Source organism: Myotis myotis, unplaced genomic scaffold (assembly GCF_014108235.1).
Source record: "Myotis myotis isolate mMyoMyo1 unplaced genomic scaffold, mMyoMyo1.p scaffold_m19_p_2, whole genome shotgun sequence".
In the NCBI taxonomy this organism is placed as follows: Eukaryota; Metazoa; Chordata; class Mammalia; order Chiroptera; family Vespertilionidae; genus Myotis; species Myotis myotis.
The window spans coordinates 22,503,469-22,525,971 of record NW_023416324.1 but is presented as its reverse complement, the minus strand read 5'-3'; the positions used below and the strand labels follow the sequence as shown (position 1 = coordinate 22,525,971).

Below are 22,503 nucleotides of genomic sequence, written 5' to 3'. Positions count from 1 at the left end.
CAAAGTAGCTACTTCACTGGATTGTTGTAAGGATAAATGAGATAATTCCCTGAGAGCTCTCGGGAGAGTACTTGGCATGTAGTAGATGCACAGTAAATGTTAGCTGTGTTTAGTCAGTTCATTTGTTTATTTTTGATTTCCACCCTGAGCTTTCACACCTCCAAACCCTCACACATGCTGTTTCCATGGCCTGGACTGATTGCCTCTCCTTGTCATCACTCATTTAAACCCATGTTTATTCTTAAAAAACCCAGACCCAATATGTCACTTTCCCTCCCCTAGCCTCATGGTGGGATGGGGGTGGGGGCCAGAGAAGCTGGGGATGAGTTGGGCAGTAGGACCTCCCACCCAGTTCCATCAGCCAGACTGGGCCCTCAGACCTACCTGTGCAGTCACGGTGTTCAGAGTGGTAGGGAGGGAGGCAGGCTCAGCCGAGTTGGAGGGAAGGCCTAGGTGCCGCTGGCTTTAGCATCTGGCTGCTTGTACAGTGAGAGACGGGGCCAGGATGTCAGAGTTTCCATGGGGGCAGGCAGAGGCGAGCAAGCAGCTGAGGAGAGAGTGACGCGGCCAGTAGGTCTCCTGCCAGGTGGGCTGGCTGGGTATTCCCTCCCCATCCACCCATGAGTTACACCTGGCCCTGGCCTATAGCCTCAGCTCCCCTGTGGACAGCTGTGTGACCTGGACTAGGGCTTGCAACCACCTGGCATCATGGTTGATTGAGGCAGAAATGGGGACCTGGCTATTCAAGGTCCTGACCATATCACCTCCCTGCTCAACAACCTTCCATGGCTCCCCATTGCCTTCCCAAGGAATGCAAGCATGGAATTCAAGGCTCCTCACTAGGTTGCCGCATCTTTCTCAGCTGCTGCTTGTCCTTTCAACCCCACAGCACTTCTGGATCTTCCCTGGATCTGCCAAGCAGCTTCCTACTTCCAAGCAGCCAGAAATTTCTTTTCTTACTTTGTCTGCCTTTCAGGCTCCTACTCACCCTTCAGGATCCAGCTCCAGTGTCCCTTCCACATGAATCCTTTTGGGGAAACCAAGAGGGGAGGCAATGTTCCCTGCTCTGTGTTCCCGCAGCCCAGAGATCTTTGCCAATTGCGTGGTGGCCACTTGTCTGATGCTTCCAGCTAAATCAGGGCAGGACAGGGCATGGGGCTAGGCCATTTCTGTGTCCCAAAGCCCAGCCTAGGGTCCCCCACACAGTAGGAGCTCCTCCAGGCAGGAACCCTAGTTTGTGGAGGGGCACCCCAGCCCAGGGCCTGATACATAGTAGGGATTTTTCTAGCATGAACGCTGGCACACAGAAGGGGCTTCTTAAGCCTGGGCCTGGGACAGGAGGCACTCCATCAAGTCAGGGCCAGGCACCCTGTGCTCACGGCTCAGTATGCATGAAATGAATGAAGGGAGCCACCTCCTGGCTTCCTGAGGAGAGCGACTGAGGTTGGGGCCAATGTTCCAGCAGGGGCTGTTGGTACGACGCCCAGGGCAGGCACTGGGGTGGCTGTGAGTTAGGGCAGAAGGCTTCCCGGGCTCTGGCACCGTCCTGACCGTTTCTCTCTTTCATCCTCAGGCCACGCCTCTGCTGGGACCTTAGCGGCCCCTCAACCCGAAAGGTAAGCTAGACTGGGGGCATCCAGCAGGAACATCCCAGCGGCTGAGGCCATTGCCGGCTGCCGCCTAAGCTTGCTCCCTCCTGCTGCGCGGAAGCCCCTCCCAGCCTGGGGTGTCCAGCAGGCAGCCCCTCTTGCAGGTGACCTCAGCTCCCTGCGGCCCGGGCTTTAAAATCTCGGCCCAACTCGGAAGCAGCTTTTTCTCATTTGTGAACTATTTCTCCCCGGCTCCTTGGCGTGGGCCTGTGTTTGCTTGGCCTGCCCGGGTGCAGCCGCCTGGCTGTGCTCCTGCCGGGCCCCTTCCCTGCCCAGCCGCCACCGCCGCTGCCGCCACCGCGTGGGGAAGCCACGAAGGCCCAGGAATTTTGGCAGGCGTGGGGAGGCAGCGGGCGGCGGGTGGCGCTCCGGAAAAGGCTGCAAATGTGAACCAGAAGGCGAGGGATTGGCAGCGGAGAGGCCCTGCCTGGCCTGGCCTGGGGCCCGGGGGTGGCTGGGCCTGGGGGGACCCTTCAATGTCCAGGCCTGGTTAGAAACTCAGGGCCTCTGCTGGGAAGTGAGTGATGGCACCAGCTGAGGCCTGAGCCCGGGCAGGGAAGGGCCAGTTCCCTGGCACACTCCTGAGGATGCATTGTTGTCCTGGTCCTGCCCACTGCTGGGCCTCTTCTGGGTCATCTGCCCTCATCTAGTTATTCCTACCTCCCTGGCCACTTAGGTGCCCCAAGAGGCTCCTCCCCAGGGGAGTTAGTTGGGTGTCTAGTCTCAGAGATTGGTAGAGGCTGGGGCCCAGGTGGTGGACCTAGTTGCCTGTGGGGAGGGAGGTCCAGCCCTGCCCGCTCCAGCCCAGAGCTGAGAACTCTGGAAGAGCCACAGAGAAAAAGGGGCCCTGTGAGCAGTCACCCTGAAGGCTTGGCTGGAAGTGGGAGGTGGGTAGTCAGAGGTCTAAAGCCAGAGCACCTACTGTGCTCCTACTGTATTGAACACCTACTATGTGCCAAGCCCAGTCAGGGATGAGGTGGGGGTGTGGGGAGAGATGCCTATGAGGAGAAGGTTTTCCCTGAGGGAGGCAGGGAAAGCTGCTTGGAGGAGGAGGCATTTGAACTGGGTCTTAAATGAGGAATAACATGTTTGCTTGGAGGAGAGAGACAGAAAGGGCAATCAGGGGAGCACATGCAGGCGAAGGCAGGCAGGCGGGTACAAGGAAACACTGCGAAGTTTGGAGTGTCTGGCTATCAGAACGCTGGGGCTTGGGTGCAGCGGGTTCCTCTCACCCCCTAAACGTGGATGTTTCCCCCAGGGCGAGTCCATGGCCCTCATCCAGGCTGCAGGAACCCTGTCAGTGAAGCCCAGTTTTATCTCCAGCCAAAGTCTCTCTCGAGTCGCTGGCCCATAGGTTCCTGCCTCCTGCATACCCACCCCAGGCTCCTTGCCCTGCTGTTTGCTCTGCCCTCAGTTTCAAACGTTCCACTGTCATCCCTCAGAGCTTGTTGAACTCTGACCTGTCCTTCACGCCTCCTTCCAATGCTGCTTCCCAAAGTGAGGTCCCCTGGGGTCTGGGAGGTGAGGACATTGGGACTCTTGGTGGAAGTGAAGCCTGGTAGGGAGGCCCGCCTTTCCCACCACCTTCCCAGAGCTGAGAACTCTGGGTGATGAGGTGGCCCCAGGCAGCCCTGGCCCAGCCTGCCGGCCCCTTCCCCCCAGCTCCCTGATTCCAGGCAGCCCTTTGGCTTTGGAGCAGCCCTCACACCTGCACATTGAGATTTGAGGGGGTCAGAGTCTCCTATTGATCCCGCGGGACTGAGAGCACAGCTCATGGGCACTGGACCCACAAACCCTCATGCGGACCTTGTGGGGCTGCCCAGGGGTCGTCAGGCAGCTCAGACACAGACCTGAAGGTGGCACGAGCATCGGGGCTATAGATGCTGTCTTTCCGAGGGTCCCATCAAGTGACCAACAGCTCGGGGTTTACAGAGCCTGGAACTCAGACAGGGATCTCGGCACAAGCATATAGGAGAGGACAAGAAGGACAAGCAGGGCCACAGAGCCCAGCAGACAAATGGGACGGGACACAGAGGTAGGAGGCAAGACCCACCAAGAGATGCCTGATCACAGGCAGCTGGACCTGGATTTAGGGACAGAGACGGAAGGAAGGGACACAGATGGGCGTGTCACCCACCCACAGGGCTCCCTTACACATAACTGTTAGTGTGTCCCCCCCACACCCCTCGTGACCTCAGGGCTTTGTGGGGCTCACCATCAGTCTCTCTCCACCCTTTTTACCCGCCTCCCATCTTAATTGATTCGCATTCTACAGAGTTTAAAGTCTGCCTCCTCCTCCAGGAAGCCCCATGAGAATAACATGGGATTTACTGTGTTGGTCTCAGGCAGCCACTGGAGAATCCAGAGCAGGTGAGGGGCCTGGCAGAGCAGAGCCAAGTGAGTCCACAGATACGGAGCCAGAGCTGTTAGAGATGCAGATGCTGGGCCCTGCCCCACACCTACTGAGTCAGGATCCCTGAGGGTGGTGGTGCTTAAGAACCTGTGTTTCAAAAAAACTGTCTGATGCGCCCGGGCCACTGTGCCTCAGTGGTTAGAACATTGGCCGCATGCTGAAGGGTCACGGTGTTCAATTCCTGGTCAAGGGCATGTGCCTGGGTTGCAGGTTTGACCCCTGGCCCCGGTCTGGGCGCATGTTGGAAGCATCCAACGATGTGTCTCTCTCATATCGTTGTGTCTCTCTCTCCCCCTTCCTCCCTCTCCTCCACTCTCTCTAAAAATCAATGGGAAAAAATGTCCTTGGGTGAGGATTCACAAAACAAACAACAGCCACTGTCTGGTGCACACTGACATTTGAGAAGCGCTGTTGCAGTACCTACAGGATGTGTCAGGGAGAACAGAGACGCTGAGGGCGAGGGGGGGGAGACCGGCTACTGTGACAGTCCAGGGGAGGAAGTAGCCATCTCATTGAACAAATCTTTATGGAGTGGTGGGACGTGCTAGGCTCTGGGCTGCGTGTTGGGATTGCAAGGTCTATATTAAGGCAGAGACTGCGGGGAAGAGGAGAGGGAACAGAAGTGAGAGAAGTAGGGGAGACGGGTTGGATTGGGGGGTGAGGGTGAAGGAACGGGGCTGTCACGTGCAGTTGTGCAGTTGGCTCCCGTACAGGCCACCCGGGAACGGCAGTGAGTGGGGCCTGAGCTGGCAGGAGGGAGAGTGGCCTTTTCTATTGTGCTAAGTAAGGCATTTCACCGGCTAGAAGGACTCCTGACTGCCCTATAAGGAAGGAAGGTCAGAAGTGCCCCTGGGCTTCTGGCCTGGGCACCTGGGAGTAGGGGAGAAGCAAGTAGTGACAGCAGTTTGGGTGCAGGTCTCTGAGGGCCGGCCAGGCGAACCTGCTCCGCTCATCACTGAGCACAGAGTCTGGGCTCAGGGCAGTGGTGGCAGCCCAGACAGATGGGGGAGTCCCTGATGGTGGGATGGGTGTGAGCTGCAAAGTGCAGGAGGAACACGGAGATAGGAGAGATGAGGCCAGAGCCAGCCCCTTGGGGCAAGCCTGGGTCTGCAGAGTGGCAGATGGGAATTCCAGGAGGAACCTTCCCAGGAAGGAGGGGAGCATAGTCCCAGGGTGAATTCAGTGCTGGAGGGAAGGAAGCACCAGGGTCAGAGGGTGGGAGTGAGCCCGAGTGGGACTGAGGGCTAAAGACATGCTTTCGAGAAGCTTGGCTGAGAAGGCTGGAAAGAGATGTGGGTGGCTGGGGGCTGGCGGCGGAGTTAGGCCTGTGCGGACATGGGCTGGAGGGGCTGGAGACTGGGGAGGGGAGGGAGGCACCCATGGACAGCGAGAGGCCCTGAGGAAGAGGTGTGGAGGGGCCTGGGCCTTGAGCGGGAGACAGAACCTCCTTCAGCTGAGACTCGGTAAAGGAGGGCGGGGAAAGGCTCTCCAATTTCCCAAGCTGGGAGAGAGGTGGGGGGTGGGGGCTCAGGAACCCTGGAGAAGTCTGGAGCTGCCCGGTTAGGCATTTGTGGGTGGGCATCCTGCCCAGTGAGCAAGGAGGGCAGTGTCTCTGTTTCTCTCCAAGATCCATAATTCCATCCTGGTCCTGAGAGGGCCATGTGACCCTGGTCAGTTTCATCTCAGAAGTAGTCTGAGAAAAGGCCTAGCACGCCAGGAAATTGATGTTAGGGAACTTTCACAAGGTCCTGGCCTTTGGCAGCAAGTCACCTGAGTTTTGTAAGAGTTGGAGGAGATGTTGCTTTACAGCATGAGGAACTGAGGTTAGACTGAAGATAGAACTTCCTGGCCACCAGGGTAGCAGGACAGGGCAGCACACCTGGGGGTGCTGTCGCTTAGATCGTCTCAGTTAATCCTTTCACAGATGAGGACACTGAGGTTCAGAGAGGTTAATTCACTTGCCCAAGATCACCAGCTGGTAAGTAGCCGTGCTTGAAGGGGCGTCCAGGGGCTGCCAGGGCCTTAGGGACTCCCAGGATGGACCCCAGAGAGGGAGAGACTGAGCAAGAAATGCTGTTCACCTGCTGAGGTGGCAGAGACAGGGCTGGAGAGAGACAGACAGAAACACAGAGAGGAATTAATCAGGGGCAGAGACCCAGGGAGAGAGCAGAGAGCAGGCTGGGAGAGCAGGGAGATAGGAGGCACGGGGAGCAAGCGGGGCAGCCGATCCCGATCCCGCCGAAATGTCTCCACAACAGGAAGCGTCTCATAACATACCTGTGGCTTGGCCAGGCCCTGGGGCTGCCTGAGCGCTCCCCACTGCTCCCTCGGCTCAGCCGCCTGCCCGCCTGGGGTCCCGGGCTTGGAGCTGAAGGACCTGCGCAGGACTGTGGTTCGTCCAGCCGCCCAGGAGGGGGCTACCAGGGCCACCCCAGCCACACCTCTGCACCGTTCACTGGGAGCCCCCTCTCTCCGGCCCCCTTTATCATCTGGGCCTCTGAGAGCTCATCTGTGAAATGGGTAGGGAATATGCGGGCCTCGAAATTCCATAGGGTCACCTGGGCCCCCTCTGCTAGTCACCCTGGGACAGGACCCTCTGAGGAGATTGGAGGAGAGAGGTCAGTTAGCTGGTGCCCGGTCCACTCCTGCAGCCGAAAGTCGTGTGTGTGTGTGTGTGTGTGTGTGTGTGTGTGTGTGTGTGTGTAGTTGGAGGGGGGGTGTTGCATTCATACCACTTCTTCCTGCCCGGGACCTATTCCTCCCCCACCGTGGTCTGAAAGACCCCCAGAGCACTACCCGCTCCCAGCCAGCCTCCTTGGCCGGCCCGGGAGGAGGCCCAGGCTGCCACAAAACGCTGACTTGGACAAAATGCTGTTTTACGGGGATTTGTTGAAAAGGGGGGAAATCCCCGTTAAGGACTTGCAGCTGTCCAAACACCGCGTCCACCCTGCCGCCGCCACTGCTCAATCCCCTGAATCAGCGTCTCCTTGTGCGCCCCACCTCGTGCCCCTGCCGGCCCAGCCCCTTCCCAGCTGCCCTGGCCCCTGCCTTTCTCCTGACGAGGTTACCAGAGAGGGTGATGGCTTGCCCAAGGTCACCCAGCAGAAGCAGGCTTGAGCCTCCAGGCCCTCTCACCATTCCTCTCTGGAAGCACAAGGACCTAGGGAATGAACCAGTCTTCCTTTGCGCCTCTGTTCCCTGGGCAGGCTGTTCGCAGCTGAAGTTCTTTGAGGCCGTGGGAATGTCCTGGCCTCGTCCCCTCTGGCCTGGGGCGGGGAAAGGGTGTGTGTGACAGGTATCTGTGCAGCCTGAAGAAAGGACTATGAGTTATTGGCCTGATCTTTAAAGTTGATGGTGAATTGAGCTCATCAAACATTTATTGAGCATCACTGTTTGCCAGCCAAGTCCTGTGTTGGGCACAGAGTCGGGGGTATGTAGAGGGTAGAGAGAGTAGAGGAGTCAGAAGAGAAATAAGAACGGAGATGGGGACCCGCAGGCATCAGCGGAGTCCAGGAGGGAGCCAGGAGGTTTCCGACATCCAGGAATAAGTAGGAGGTAGGCCTGGAGCCACAGAGGCCAGAACTGCACACCGAGGCCAGAGAGCCTGGGGGAGCCTGTGTGTAGGGGCAGGGGTAGCCGTGAGAAGGCGGGGGTGGGGGGCTCAGAGGTGCCCAGGCACCCTGGCTCTGACGGTGGCTGGGTGGCGGTGGGGGTAGTCTGTCCCGCCTGGCTGCTGCCGGGGGCGTACCATTCCAGGGCATCGTGTTTGTGCAGCCCCTGAAACAGGCTCGGCACCGTCTTCGGCCATGTGCTCGCTCCCATCCCCCAACCCACACCCAGACTGGCATGTGCCAGCCTTGCCTCTTAGAGCCGGAGTACTCTCCTCCTCAAACCCACAGGCGACTCTTTCTCTCCGTGTGCTTCTCTTTGGTCTGGCTCTCGCGCCCTGGCTGTTCCCTCCTCCCGCCCTCCCCCGCAGGACGTCGCAGTGTGGTTAAGAGCTCAGGTTCCTGACGGCCTCTGTTCAAACCTGGCTCCCACTCTAGACATCACCACTTCTCTGAGCCTGGGGCTCCTCGTGCGCAGGAAGAGGAGTAACAGCTCCCCTCGCCCAGGGCCCTGGTGGGAGTGAAACCTCGGGAACATGAAGTGCCTAGGCCGGTGCTGGCAGGTCTCTGCTCAGTGCGAGCTGCCTTTTCCCCACAGACACTTCTCCTCCAGAGGAAGCACTGCTGGGGCCCTGCCCGCCTGGTGCAGGTTCAGGAGATGCTGCGGGTGGGGGGGCGCGTTCAGGGAGCCACGGGGGGTGGGGGGGAGACACTGCCTGGAGAGCCCCATTGCCAAGGAGGAATGAAAGATAGGGAGCTCGTAGGGGGGCCCTGTCCCAACTCAAGTAGATTTGGCTCTTCCTTTGGCAAATGTCTGCCTGTGTCCCCCACTGTCCTCCCCGCTGAGCCTGAGGTGGCCTGTCCTTTCCATCACTCCCCACTCCCAGCGAGGCCTTGGCTCCTGTCCCTAGAGCCAGGGCTGTCCTGAGTCCTCCTATGACGTTGGCCTCCGGCCCACTCAGGCCCGAGGGCTCCCTCCCCTCCCCGTGCTTCCTGCTGCATTCCCTGCCCCTGCTACCTGCTCCTCCAGCCCTGGCCCCACACCACGCAGACATTCTGGCCCTGTGAGTGTGAGCACTGCTCCCCCCTCGCCTCTGGGCCCCCAGCTCAGGTGCCCGTGCAGGAGGCCCCTTTTCCTGCTCAGGAGAGCTGGGATGGTAAGGTGGTTAGGGGCTGGGGCTCAAGGCTCAGACTGCCCGGTTTCAGTCCTGACTGCACCGTCTTCCTCATCTCTAAAGCGGCGCCAGCATGCTTCCCAGGCTGACTGCAGGGATGTAAAATGTTAGGTCGTTAGGCTGTGCCTGGCCAGCGCCTCCATCAGCAGGACCCGGAGGCCGGGCCTGCACGGTCAGCCTCATGAGTGCTGGCGTCCGTCACATGGCAGTTAGAGCAGGGCCCGTGCTGAGGGCGGGCTCTGGATGAGTCCTCAGCTCTCACACTTTCCCAGTCATGGGCCTAAGCTTCTGCTTCAGGGTCTGTGAAGTGAGGACATGAATGCATGAGCCCCGGGGGTGGGGGTCACTGAGTGGGTCCCATTGAATGAAGCCTGCTTGGGTCTGGCACGTGGGGCGCCCTGGCAGTGGTGGTATCACTATCGGGCTGAGGCTCAGGGAGGTTGTGTGACCTGCCCAAAGTTACAGAACAGGTTGATGGCAGAGCTGGGATTTGAACCCAGAGCTGTGTTGGCAGCTCCCCCAAACTTCTCCAGAGGCCTGGATTCATGCCTGCAAAGCTCTGTATGAGACTGGTTTAGGGGAATGTGGGACTACAGGCCCAGATGCACCCAGTTACTAGGGAGGTTCTGCTCCCCACAGGCAACCCCAGTGTGCACAAGCTTCCCCTGGGCCCCCTGGAGGCCAGGCATTAGTGCCCAGAGGCCCCTGAGTGGGGTGAGAGGAGCACCAAGCAGACATTTGAGGGGAAATGGGACTTTCTTTGGGTGCAAAATGCCATATTGCCCCCCATTCAAATATTGTGCAATATCTCTATCAGCACAGCAGCCTAGAAGCAGGTTGTTAGCCTGTTTAAAGACATCTTTATTGGGATATGATTCATGTATTATATAACGGACCCATTTAATGTATATGATTCAATGACTTTTACAAATATATTCATGCCCTAGCCAGTTTGGTTCAGTGGGTAGAGCATCGGCCTGCGGACTGAAGGGTCCCAGGTTTGATTCCAGTCAAGGGCACATGCCTGGATTGCAAGCTCGATCCCCAGTGTGGGGCATGCAGGAGGCAGCCAATCGATGATTCTTTCTCATCATTGATGTTTCTATCTCTCTCTCCCTCTTCCTTCCTCTCTGAAATCAATAAACATATATTAAACTAGAGGCCTGGTGCATGACATCCGCGCACTGGGGGGGGAGGGCTCCCTCAGCCTGGCCTGTGCCCTCTTGCAATCCAGGACCCGTCGGGGGATGTCTGACTGCCAGCCTAAGCCCATTCCCTGCACTTCCCCCAGGGTCCTTAGTGCTGCCATGGAGGTGGGAGAGGCTCCCACCACGGCCACTGTGCTCGCCAGCCATGAGCCCAGCTTCTGGCTGAGTGGCGCTCCCCTTTGTGGGAGTGCACTGACCACCAGGGGGCAGCTCCTGCATTGAGCATCTGCCCCTTAGTGGTCAGCGCTTGTCATAGTGACTGGTCGTTCCACTGTTCGGTCAATTTGCATATTAGGGTTTTATTATATAGGATATTCACAGAGTCGTACAACCATCATTACAATCGATTCTAGAACATGTATCCATTAGTAGTCTCTCCTCATAACTCCCTACCCCTGCCCTAGGCAACCACTAATCTACTTTCTAGCTCTATAGATTTACCTATTTTGGACACTTCATATAAATGAAATTATATAATATGATTTTGTGACTGATATTAGCATGTTTTCAAGATTCATTTGTATTGTAGCATGTTATCAGTACTTCATTTCTTTTTTTTTAATTAAATCTTTATTGTTCAGATTATTACATTTGTTCCTCTTTTTCCCCTCCATAACTCCCCTCCTCCCAGTTCCCACCCCACCCTCGGCCCTCACTCCCCACCCACTGTCCTCATCCATAGGTGCACGATTTTTGTCCAGTCTCTTCCCGCATCCCCCACACCCCTTTCCCCCCCAAGAATAGTCAGTCCATTCCCTTTCTATGTCCCTGATTCTATTATGATCACCAGTTCATTCTGTTCATCAGATGATTTATTCACTTGATTCTTAGATTCACTTGTTGATAGATGTGTATTTGTTGTTCATAATTTTTATTTTTACGTTTTTCTTCTTCTTCCTCTTCTTAAAGGATATCTTTCAGCATTTCATATAATACTGGTTTGGTGGTGATGAACTCCTTTAGCTTTTCCTTATCTGTGAAGCTCTTTATCTGACCTTCAATTCTGAATGATAGCTTTGCTGGATAAAGTAATCTTGGTTGTAGGTTCTTGGCATTCATCACTTTGAATATTTCTTGCCACTCCCTTCTGGCCTGCAAAGTTTCTGTTGAGAAATCAGCTGACAGTTGTATGGGTATTCCCTTGTAGGTAACTGAGTTTCTTTCTCTTGCTGCTTTTAAGATTCTCTCTTTGTCTTTTGCTCTTGGCATTTTAATGATGATGTGTCTTGGTGTGGTCCTCTTTGGATTACTTTTGTTTGGAGTTCTCTGCGCTTCTTGGACCTGTAAGTCTATTTCTTTCACCAGGTGGGGGAAGTTTTCTGTCATTATTTCTTCAAATAGGTTTTCAATATCTTGCTCTCTCTCATCTTCTGGCACCCCTATAATTCTGATGTTGGTATGTTTGAAGCTGTCCCAGAGGCTCCTTACACTATCTTTGTATTTTCGGATTCTTTTTTCATTTTGCTTTTCTGGTTGGGTGTTTTTTGCTTCTTCGCATTTCAAATCTTTGACTTGATTCTTGCGATCCTCTGGTCTGCTGTTGGGATTCTGTATAATATTCTTTATTTCAGTCAGTGTATGCTTAATTTCTAGTTGGTTCTTTATTACCACATCAAGGGTCTCATTCGATTTCTTGAGGATCTCACTACATTTATCGGCGGTCTCACCAGTCTTTTCGAGGGCCTTACTAAATTTATCGGCGGCTTCTAGACAGTTCTTGAGAGACCTTAAAAGTGTGGTTTTGGTGATCGCTTCGGCAGCACATATACTAAAATTGGAATGATACAGATAAGATTAGCATGGCCCCTGCGCAAGGATGAAACGCAAATTCGTGAAGCGTTCCATATTAAAAAAAAAAAAAAAAAAAAAAAAAAAAAAAAAAAAAAAAAGTGGTTTTGAACTCTATATCCTCCATTTCTGTCATTTGTGTCCTGTTTCTTTGTCTCCACATTTTTTATGCTTTCTTAGTGCACCCCCTTGTGGTCTTTGTGCGCAGTCTTGTTGTAGTTAAGCATTGATTGTTGTAGGTAATACTGGGGGGGATTTGACCTCCAGGCCAACTGGCTGTGAGAATCAGCTGTGTCTGCAGTGGGAGAACTTCTGTCCTCTAGAGAGGTGCTAATCTAGCCTTTGCCTGAGGCTATCCCGCAAATGCCTCTGTGCAAGGCTTGGGCAGGGGGGGTCCCAGGGGATCTACAGGGCGGGCGGAGCGAGCAGTTATGGCTGCTCTCAGTCCTGTCCCCAGAGGCTCTGCCTCTCAGTGTCCCAGCAACCGCTGCAAGTACCTTGGAGAGGAAGCTGCCCTCGAGTTCCTACCGCTGCCAGACAGTCCCGCTTCTCCCATTTGAGTCTGGGTCTCCAGAGACTCGCCCGGAACTGGAGCTCAGAGCTTGAGACTCCCTCCCGATTGAAAACGACAACTGCGCCCTTAGCCGCCAGCCCGCTCTGCGTGCTCCTCTGTACCTTAATATTTTACTTCCGCACTGCACCTCCTCTGAGTCTTGGTATGCTTTTCTCTTTCCTTCTAGTTGTAGAATTTCCCCTCAGCCAGCCTTCCTGTGGTTCTGGGTGATGTCTGTTCCATCTTTTAGTGTATTTTTGAAGTGGTTGTGCGAGACAGCAATCTCTGGTGTTTACCTATGACGCCATTTTGGTTTCTCTCAGTACTTCATTTCTTTTCATTGCTGCATAATATTCCATCATATGGATGTACCACACTTTGTCTATTCATCAGTTAAGACACATCTGTGTCATTTCTACCTTATGGCTTTTATGAATAATGTTGCTATGAACATTCACATACAGCATTTTGTGTGGACACATTATCCCTTTTTACAGATAAGGAAACAGGTTTACAGAATGGAACGCTCTAGCTAAGCTCCCTCAGCTGGTGAGAGGAGGACCAGGCTGGCTGTCCCAATCTAGAGTCCTTGTTTCTCCCCACCCAGGAGCTGAGCTAAATGCTGTGACAGAGCTAGGTCGGGACATAAAGGAATGAGGGGTTGACTTTATGGAAGAAGGGTTGACAGCTTCCCCCAGCCTTGAAGGAGGAGTAGGAGAGGGAAGAACATTGCAGGTGGAGAAACAGCAAGTGCAAAGGCCTAGAGGTGTGAGGCTGCCTGGTGTCTGGGAGCCACAAGGAGTTCTGTGTTATTAGAGCAGAGGGCTGGGGGCGGAAAAAGCAGAGAAAGGCACAGTGGGTGACAGGGTTGGAGACACAGGCACAGGATAGATTTATAAGGCCTTTGTATCCTACTTTCTTGAGGAAACTAAGCCATAAATACACATTTTTAATTAAGCATATATCAGTGAGAGTAGATTTATTTCAAAACTATTTCTAGCCAGTGAGTAATATTTTCATCTGCCTCATCGAAAGACATGGCCACATTACATGGTTCCATAAATATGGTCATTTTCATTTCAATTATTGTAACTCAGGAAAACTAGATGGTTTCTGAGTTTCTCCCTTAAAGGACTTGTACATTGGTTTGTGTGTACCTCTATAGTAGGGATGATATTGATATACTAGGGGCCCAGTGCACAAATTCATGCACCTTGAAAGGAACTATGGGCTGCAAGGCTGCGGTGGACACAGGGGCGGGTCTCAGCCCATCCTCCATGCCCCCGCCCGGTCCCTCCCACTGCGGCCCCGCCCCCCGCCCCCCCTCAGCAGCCCTGCTCCCGCTGCTCCTGCCACTCCTCCCATGCGCTGACAGCACTGGCCCTGCTCGCACCTGCTGACGGCTCGAAGCCATTGGGGCCGGCACCAGCAGCAGGTGCAAGCGCCTGGTGGGACCACGGCACATAGGAGCAAAGAATTTTCAGTAACCATCAGAGGCTCGCCCCATGACAGTGACCAGCGCCCCACCTTGGTCTGGTGCCCCTGCTCACTTGCTCCATCATCCCGCCCTGGCTGACACCCGCAATGTTCTGCGCACGCCCCCTGGTGGTCAGCACAAGTCATAGCAACTAGTTGTTCGGTTGTTCTGCTGTTCGGTCTATTTGCATATTAGGGTTTTATATATATAGACTAGAGGCCCCATGCACGAAGATTCGTGCAAGAATAGGCCCTCCTTCCTCTGGCTGCCAGCACCGGTTTCCCTCCAGCACCCAGGACCCAGGCCTTCACTCTGGACACCGCCTCCCGCCTTCACTCTGGTGCCAGGAGCCGCCATCTTTGTCATGTTAATTTGCATATACCCTTCTTATTGGCTGTGGGCGCTGCCATCTTTGTTGCTAAGTGATGGTCAATTTGCATATTCCATTTTTATTAGATAGGATATGTTGCTACCTATTTAAGAATAAGTCTGCCTGGCCAATGTGGCTCAGTGGTTGAGCATCAACCTATGAACCAGGAGGTCACAGGTTCAATTCCCAGTCAGGGCACATGCCCAGGATTGTGGACTCCATCCCCAGTTTGGGGTGTGCAGGAGGTAGCTGATCAGTGATTTTCTCTCACCATTGAGGTTTCTAGCTCCCTCTCCTACTCCCTTCCTCTTTGAAGTTATATATATATATATATATATATATATATATATATATATATATATCCATTTCATGTTGACACTAGGCCACCAATTATCGTCCTTCTGCCCAGTGCATTGAGTTGGTGGTAGGGGGTTCGTGTCCATGTAGATCTTTGATAATTCAGTAGGATGTGGTTCTACCAGGTCCTTTTAAGGTTTGGGTTTTTAGTAGGTGCAGCTGATGTGGTGTCCATTTCACACAGGAAGCTTTAGGAAATGTTAGTCATAAACCACATATTTTGAGAAACTGTTTTGCCTATGAGAAGAATACTGTTGAAATAAAACATGATTTTCCCAGAAACGAAAGCTTTGTATATGGATCAGGGTGATTCTGAAAGTTAAAAGTGTAAATGTTAGAATGTTATGTTATTGTTAATTGTACTATGTTACGTATTCAATAGGCAATCCTGGCTTATCAATAAAAATTCCCATCTTGGGGAGGGGAAAAGCCTTGAACGCCATACTAAGCACATGGACTTGATCCTGAAGAAGGGGGAGCCCAGATGGGCACCAAGGTCCTGTGGAGTCAGACAGATCTAAGGCAAATCCCAGTTCTGCTTGCAGGAGGCCTTTGCTTTAGTTTTGCGATCTGGAAAATGCAGATGACAAGAGTAATACCTTGTTTAAAGTGGGGGATTGGAGAAACCAAGATGGCGGCATAGGTTAACGCTGGAGATTGCTGCCTCGAACAACCACTTCAAAAAACAACTAAAAGACGGAACGGACATCATCCAGAACCACAGGAAGGCTGGCTGAGTGGAAATTCTACAACTAGGAGGAAAGAGAATATCATATCCAGACTCAGAGGAGGCGCAGTGCTGAAGTGAAATACTAAGGTGCGGAGTGCATGTGGAGCGGGCTGGAGGTGGAGGGCGCGGTTGTTGTTTTCAATCAGGAGGAAGTTTCAGACTCTGAGCTCCAGATCCGGGCGAGTCTCTAGGGACCCAGACTCAAACGGGAGAAGCGGGACTGTCTGGCTTCGGTCGGAACTCGAAGGCAGCTTTCTCTCCGAGGTTTGCAGCGGTTGCTGGGACTCTGTAAGGCAGAGCTCCTAGGGACGGAACTGAGAGCAGCCATAACAGCTCGCTCCGGCCGCCCTGTAGATCCCCGGGGACCCGCCCCGCCCAAGCCCTGCGCAGAGCCATTTGCCAGATAGCCTCAGGCAAATGCTAGATTAGCATCACCCTAGAGATCCAGCACAGAAGCTCTCCCACTGCAGACACAGCAAACTCTCATAGCCAGTTAGCTTGGAGGTCAAATCACCCCCGGTATTGCTGACAACAATCAAGGCTTAACTACAACAAGACTGCGCACAAAGACCACTAGGGCATGCACCAAGAAAGCATAAAAAATGCGGAGACAAAGAAACAGGACAAAACTGTCAATGGAGGATATTGAGTTCAGAACCACACTTTTAAGGTCTCTTAAGAACTGTCTAGAAGCCGTCAACAAATGTAGTGAGATCCTCAAGAAATCTAATGAGACCCTCGATGTTATGATAAAGAACCAACTAGAAATTAAGCATACAGTGACTGAAATAAAGAATATTATACAGACACCCAACAGCAGACCAGAGGAGCGCAAGAATCAAGTCAAAGATTTGAAATGCGAAGAAGCAAAAAACACCCAACCGGAAAAGCAAAATGAAAAAAGAATCCAAAAATGCGAGGATAGTGTAAGGAGCCTCTGGGACAGCTTCAAGCGTACCAACATCAGAATTATAGGGGTGCCAGAAGATGAGAGAGAGCAAGATATTGAAAACCTATTTGAAGAAATAATGACAGAAAACTTCCCCCACCTGGTGAAAGAAATAGACTTACAGGTCCAAGAAGCGCAGAGAACCCCAAACAAAAGGAATCCAAAGAGGACCACACCAAGACTCATCATCATTAAAATGCCAAGAGCAAAAGACAAAGAGAGAATCTTAAAAGCAGCAAGAGAAAGAAACTCAGTTACCTACAAGGGAATACCCATACGACTGTCAGCTGATTTCTCAACAGAAACTTTGCAGGCCAGAAGGGAGTGGCAAGAAATATTCAAATTGATGAATGCCAAGAACCTACAACCAAGATTACTTTATCCAGCAAAGCTATCATTCAGAATTGAAGGTCAGATAAAGAGCTTCACAGATAAGGAAAAGCTAAAGGAGTTCATCACCACCAAACCAGTATTATATGAAATGCTGAAAGATATTCTTTAAGAAGAGGAAGAAGAAGAAAAAGGTAAAGATAAAAATTATGAACAACAAATATGCATCTATCAACAAGTGAATCTAAGAATCAAGTGAATAAATAATCTGGTGATCATAATAGAATCAGGGACATAGAAAGGGAATGGACTGACTATTCTTGGGGGGATAGGGGTGTGGGAGATGCGGGAAGAGACTGGACAAAAATCGTGCACCTATGGATGAGGACAGTGGGTGGGGAGTGAGGGCGGAGGGTGGGGCGGGAACTGGGAGGAGGGGAGTTATGGGGGGAAAAAAGAGGAACAAATGTAATAATCTGAACAATAAAGATTTAATTAAAAAAAAAAATAAAGTGGGGGATTGAGTTCCCACCTCTGGAGAGCTCATCTCAGCACGTGGCCCTGGAAGGGGTCTGGCTGCAGAGTGACTGGTGGGGGCAGACTGTTGTCCAGGGAAGGGGGCCCGAGACGTCAGTGGGGATGGAGAACCATGGCTGGTTTAAGAAGGTTTAGGAGATGCCTCGTGCAGACTCTGAGACTTGGAGAATTGCTTGTGAAGAATATCTAACTTCTGAGCTTTTTGTGAGTCCCTGGGCCTGGTGCCAAACCACCCAGGGGCTGGCTTGATGGTCCCCCTCCGTTCCTCCCTGCAGCTCGCTTGCGGACGCCATGCGGTGGGCTCTGACGCCCCTGTTGGTGCAGCCGCCTCTGCTGCTCCTGCTGGTGCTGGGGTGCGGGCCACCGGCGGCCACCGGCGGCGGGGCCGGAGGGGCAGCGGGATACGCGCCGGTGCAGTACGTGCAGCCCATGCACAAAGGACCCGTGGGGCCGCCCTTCCGCGAGGGCAAGGGCCAGTACCTGGGTGAGTACCTCCCCACCCGCTGCACAGGGCCTCGGACAGCGGCGATCCCCCACCCCCCTGCCTCCCGACCTCCATCCCAGGCTCCTCTCAGGCACCGACGCCCGCCCCGCTCCCGCTCCAGATCACAGCCGGTCAATCACCACCTAAGAGCCCACATCCACTCTCTTTCTGATGCTGGCCCAGGGCCTCCCACCCCCGAGGGCCTGGAGATGCTGGCGGGCAGCGAGGGTCTGTAGCGGAGTAGGGGAGGGGCGGGGATTGTGGGCTGCGATGCTGCGCCGACCGGCTCTACGGAGGGCTGCTGGCGCCACCTGGCGGCCATTCCACTCCCGGGCATGCAAGAATGAGGCTCCCAACCGGGGTAGGTTGGATGCTAGGAGCTCTGGGTGAGGAAACCCTGACGCCCCCAAGATTGCCAATGGGCCCCCCGAAACTCCATCTTCTGTCAGAGCAGGGAAGGGGAGAGCAGGGCGTGGTCTTCACGAGCAGATACAGATCCTTGTCTTCTCCCAGTGCACCCCGTGCTGCTGTGGGGGGGAGTGGGTAGAAGGGTCCTCGGTCCCACTGACCAGGCCCCTGACTGCGCCTTCTCTCTCTCTCTCTCTCTCTCTCTCTCTCTCTCTCTCTCTCTCTCTCTCTCTCTCCCCCCCCCTCTCTCAGAAATGCCTCTACCGCTGCTGCCGATGGATCTGAAAGGAGAGCCTGGCCCCCCTGGGAAACCCGGGCCTCGGGGGCCCCCTGGTCCTCCTGGCTTCCCAGGCAAACCAGGCACTGGGAAGCCGGGGCTACATGGGCAGCCTGGCCCTGCCGGCCCCCCAGGCTTCTCCCGAATGGGCAAGGCTGGTCCCCCAGGGCTCCCGGGCAAGGCTGGGCCACCAGGGCAGCCAGGGCTTCGGGGGGAGCCAGGGATACGAGGGGACCAGGGCCTCCGAGGCCCCCCAGGGCCCCCTGGCCTCCCTGGACCCTCAGGCATTGCTGTTCCTGGGAAACCAGGCCCTCAGGGGGTCCCAGGGCCCCCAGGATTTGGGGGGGAGCCAGGGCCCCAGGGGGAGCCTGGGCCCCCAGGTGATCGAGGTCTCAAGGGGGATAATGGGGTGGGCCAGCCAGGGTTGCCTGGGGCCCCAGGGCAGGGGGGTGCCCCTGGACCCCCTGGCCTCCCTGGCCCAGCTGGCTTGGGCAAACCAGGTTTGGATGGGCTTCCTGGGGCCCCTGGAGATAAGGGCGCGTCTGGCCCTCCCGGGGTACCAGGACCCAGGGGGGAGCCAGGGGCATTGGGCCCAAAAGGGCCCCCTGGGATGGATGGTATGGGGATTCCAGGGTCAGCAGGGGTGCCAGGGCCACAGGGCCCAGCAGGGGCCAAAGGGGAACCAGGGACCCGGGGTCCCCCTGGTCTGATAGGCCCCACTGGCTATGGGATGCCAGGATTGCCAGGCCCCAAGGGGGACAAGGGCCAAGCTGGAGTCCCAGGGCTCTTGGGGGACAGGGGTGAGCCAGGTGAGGATGGGGAACCAGGGGAACAGGGCCCACAAGGCCTTGGGGGGCCCCCTGGACTTCCAGGGTCTGCAGGGCTCCCTGGAAGACGTGGGTTCCCTGGGCCTAAGGGGGAGGTAGGGCCTGGAGGACCCCCAGGATTGCCTGGCATTCGGGGTGACCAGGGGCCCAATGGGCTGGCTGGGAAACCTGGGATCCCAGGAGAGAGGGGGCTTCCAGGGGCCCATGGACCCCCTGGGCCGACTGGGCCCAAGGGCGAACAGGGTTTCACAGGTCGCCCTGGGGGACCAGGGGTGGCAGGAGCCCTGGGACAAAAGGGTGACTTGGGGCTCCCTGGGCAGCCCGGCCTGAGAGGCCCCTCAGGAATACCAGGACTCCAGGGCCCAGCTGGTCCTATCGGGCCACAGGGTCTGCCAGGCCTAAAGGGGGAACCAGGCCTGCCAGGGCCCCCTGGAGAGGGGAAAGTGGGGGAGCCTGGTGTGGCTGGGCCAACAGGCCCCCCTGGGGTCCCAGGTTCCCCAGGACTCACAGGCCCTCCTGGGCCTCCGGGGCCTCCTGGCCCACCTGGCGCCCCCGGGGCCTTCGATGAGACTGGCATCGCGGGCCTGCACCTGCCCAATGGTGGCGTGGAGGGCGCCGTGCTGGGCAAGGGTGGCAAGCCGCAGTTTGGGCTGGGAGAGCTGTCGGCCCACGCCACGCCTGCCTTCACCGCGGTGCTCACCTCACCCTTTCCTGCCTCCGGCATGCCTGTTAAGTTTGACCGGACTCTCTACAATGGCCACAGTGGCTACAACCCGGCTACCGGCATCTTCACCTGCCCTGTGGGTGGGGTCTACTACTTTGCTTACCACGTGCATGTCAAGGGCACCAATGTGTGGGTGGCCCTGTACAAGAACAACGTGCCCGCCACCTACACCTACGACGAGTACAAGAAAGGCTACCTGGACCAGGCCTCTGGCGGCGCTGTGCTCCAGCTGCGGCCCAACGACCAGGTGTGGGTGCAGATGCCCTCGGACCAGGCCAATGGCCTCTACTCCACCGAGTACATCCACTCCTCCTTTTCAGGGTTCTTGCTCTGCCCCACATAACCCACGGGCGCTGCTGCCCTGACCTCCTCCTCTTTAGTGGTAGAGAGAACTTCTCAGTTACAAAGAACCTGCATTTAAAGAAAAAACCAAAGGCTGAACAGAGGTGGGCACAGAGGCGGCCATGCCCTGGCCTTGGCCTCGGCCGGAGGAGACTGACTTGGTTTCTCCCTCCGTGCAGGCTGAGGTGGTTTCTGGAAGAGGCTGGCTTGAGCTCCTCCTCTCCCCCCAGTGTCTGTGCAGTGTCGGGGTTGGGACCCCATTCCTGCCCTGCCTGGGTGGTGAAACGCTGCTTCTCTGTGCATCAGAGCTGAGGGGACTGAGCTCCCCATCCATCCCCTCGGGGGGACATATTCCCAAGCCCTGCCCTTCCTGCTGCCCCCCAGATGGTACCTGCTCAAGGAAAGGGGCATGGCCTCTGTTATTGGCTGGGGCTCTTCCAGCTCCCTGGGACCTCCAGCATATGATGGTGGGTCCCCTGGAGAGTCTGTTTCCCTCCAGGGGTAAGGGAAGGAGGGGCCATTGGACCCCCTGCCAGGACTGCAATCCCAGGGCTGATGCTGTGGCATCAGGCATGTAGAGGTGTGGCCCCTTCTGCAGGCTCCTGGGAAGGGCCATACCCCTCTCACGGTGTCAGCCGCAGCCATGGGAAATGGTGGTTTGTGAGGGGTGGGGCATGGGCTGGGACAGGATGGCAAGCCTTCACATGCCTTTCCATCTCCTGGGCTGCCCCCACCAGCTCTGGCTCTGTTCAGCGAGAGGGCCGGTGCCCAGGGCCGGTGCCCAGGGCCGGTGCCCAGGCCCATAGGGAGGGGCACAGACAGTCCTTTCACCTCCTGGGGGGAGGGCTGATTTTCTCACAAAATTGTAAGGGATCCTTGCCACCACCCCCCCCCAACCCAAGTGACCCCAAAGCATAGCCTCTCGTTTAGCCCTCAGAACAAGGTGCACACAAGCTCAGGCATGAAGACTCCGCCTGCTTTTCCTTAATAAAAACCACATGTATGTGTGTGTCCACTAAAGGGGTTAATCTGCGGGGGCTTCCTCTCCTCCCACCTCTGGTTCCAATTTCCTGTTCTAAGCAGGATTAGGGCCCAGGAGGCTGAGGCTCTGGGAAAAGGGGTGCCAACAGGCCCCTTTGGAATGAGTTGGCTCTGGATGTTTCTGCCGTTTTCCCCAGTCAGAGCTCCCCTGCAGGAAACAGGCAGGATCCCGCCCCTCCCTTCAGCACTTAGTTCGAGCTGAGCGGGTAAAACTGGGATTCGTGCTGGGGCAGGGAAGGTGGACGCTTGCCCATGCAGGGGTAGCCACTCTCCCGGTGGCGTGGGGCCTCTCCATCAGCCCTCCCCAAGCCAGCCGCCCACCCCCCGCCCCCACAAGTGTGAGCCTGGGTCAGTCATCGTGACCTGGTTGCACTGCTGGGCCTGGCGGGGCCAGAACGTCCGTGTTGAGAACGGAGGGTGACGGCTGACTTTTGACTCGCTGAGCTGTGGCTCCCGCAGGCCCCTCACCAGTCCTCTTCCCACCAACGTCTCCCAACAAAGCCGACCATGTGACTGCTCATGCTAACTTTCAAAAGGAAAACCAAACCTGCCCAAGTGACACTTTAAGAACAGGTTTTGGTGGGGCTCACAGTGGGGTTCTCACTCCCCAACACCCAGGAGAGCCATCTCAAACCGGACCTGGTGGGCCTTCTGCTCAGCCCCTTCCTGGGTCACAGCCCCATCTGACCCGTTGGGGAGGGCTTCCCATGGGCAGAAATTCCACAGCTCCCAGTGAGAACCCAGGGCTCGAAGGAGGATGCGGGGGAGCCAAAAAGGCTGTTTCACAACAGAGTTCCTGCTAAAAGTCACTCCTGAAGCCTTTGAAAGGGGTGGCCGGTGCTTCGAAGTGTTATGTTCCAGGTGCTGTCTACTTAACCGGCTAGCTTTGATAAATGATGTCAGATTTTAACAATGAAAACTGCATTACCTTGTGCATTTTTATATTCTGATTCCTCACTTTTTTTAAGGTTAAGGTTTAAGTATTTTCCATTAGTAATTTCATTTCTAACCTGGTAGAAGCAGCTTAGTTCTCTACATACCTATTAAGTGCCCTGTGTCACAGAAGATTCAGAAAAAATGCACTTGGGAATCGAAGAAAATGGGACTTCTTTTTGAAAACAAAAACAACGGTATTGACTGTGTCAACACAGCCTCAATAAAACCTGTTGTGTAAAAACAGCACGTGCTGAGCCTGGCATTGGCGCAGAGGGGTCTCAGACTGGATTTCACCGGGCACCCAGGGAGCTTGCTCTGCC

General features: G+C 55.3%; 1 protein-coding gene and 1 non-coding gene across 2 annotated transcripts; both read left to right on the top strand.

Annotated features, from left to right (window-relative positions):
- The first annotated feature begins 1,446 nt into the window (after positions 1-1,446).
- On the top strand, positions 1,447-22,367 carry COL8A2 (collagen type VIII alpha 2 chain). The gene is made up of 3 exons (XM_036352722.1): positions 1,447-1,616; positions 17,420-17,628; positions 18,289-22,367. Exons 2-3 carry the CDS (start codon positions 17,436-17,438, stop codon positions 20,205-20,207), a joined length of 2,112 nt encoding a protein of 703 aa, XP_036208615.1. The 5' UTR covers positions 1,447-1,616; positions 17,420-17,435; the 3' UTR covers positions 20,208-22,367.
- Positions 11,798-11,904, top strand: LOC118677820. The gene has a single exon (XR_004974546.1). It is a non-coding gene; the product is annotated as a U6 spliceosomal RNA (small nuclear RNA).
- Positions 22,368-22,503: the final 136 nt, after the last annotated feature.

What these genes read in the sequence shown, in the direction of transcription:
- COL8A2 (XM_036352722.1), top strand. Translation starts at nt 17,436, where the DNA reads ATGCGGTGGGCTCTGACGCCCCTGTTGGTGCAGCCGCCTCTGCTGCTC. An exon ending in GGGCAAGGGCCAGTACCTGG is followed by an intron (nt 17,629 to 18,288) that starts GTGAGTACCTCC and finishes CCCCTCTCTCAG; the next exon opens with AAATGCCTCTACCGCTGCTG.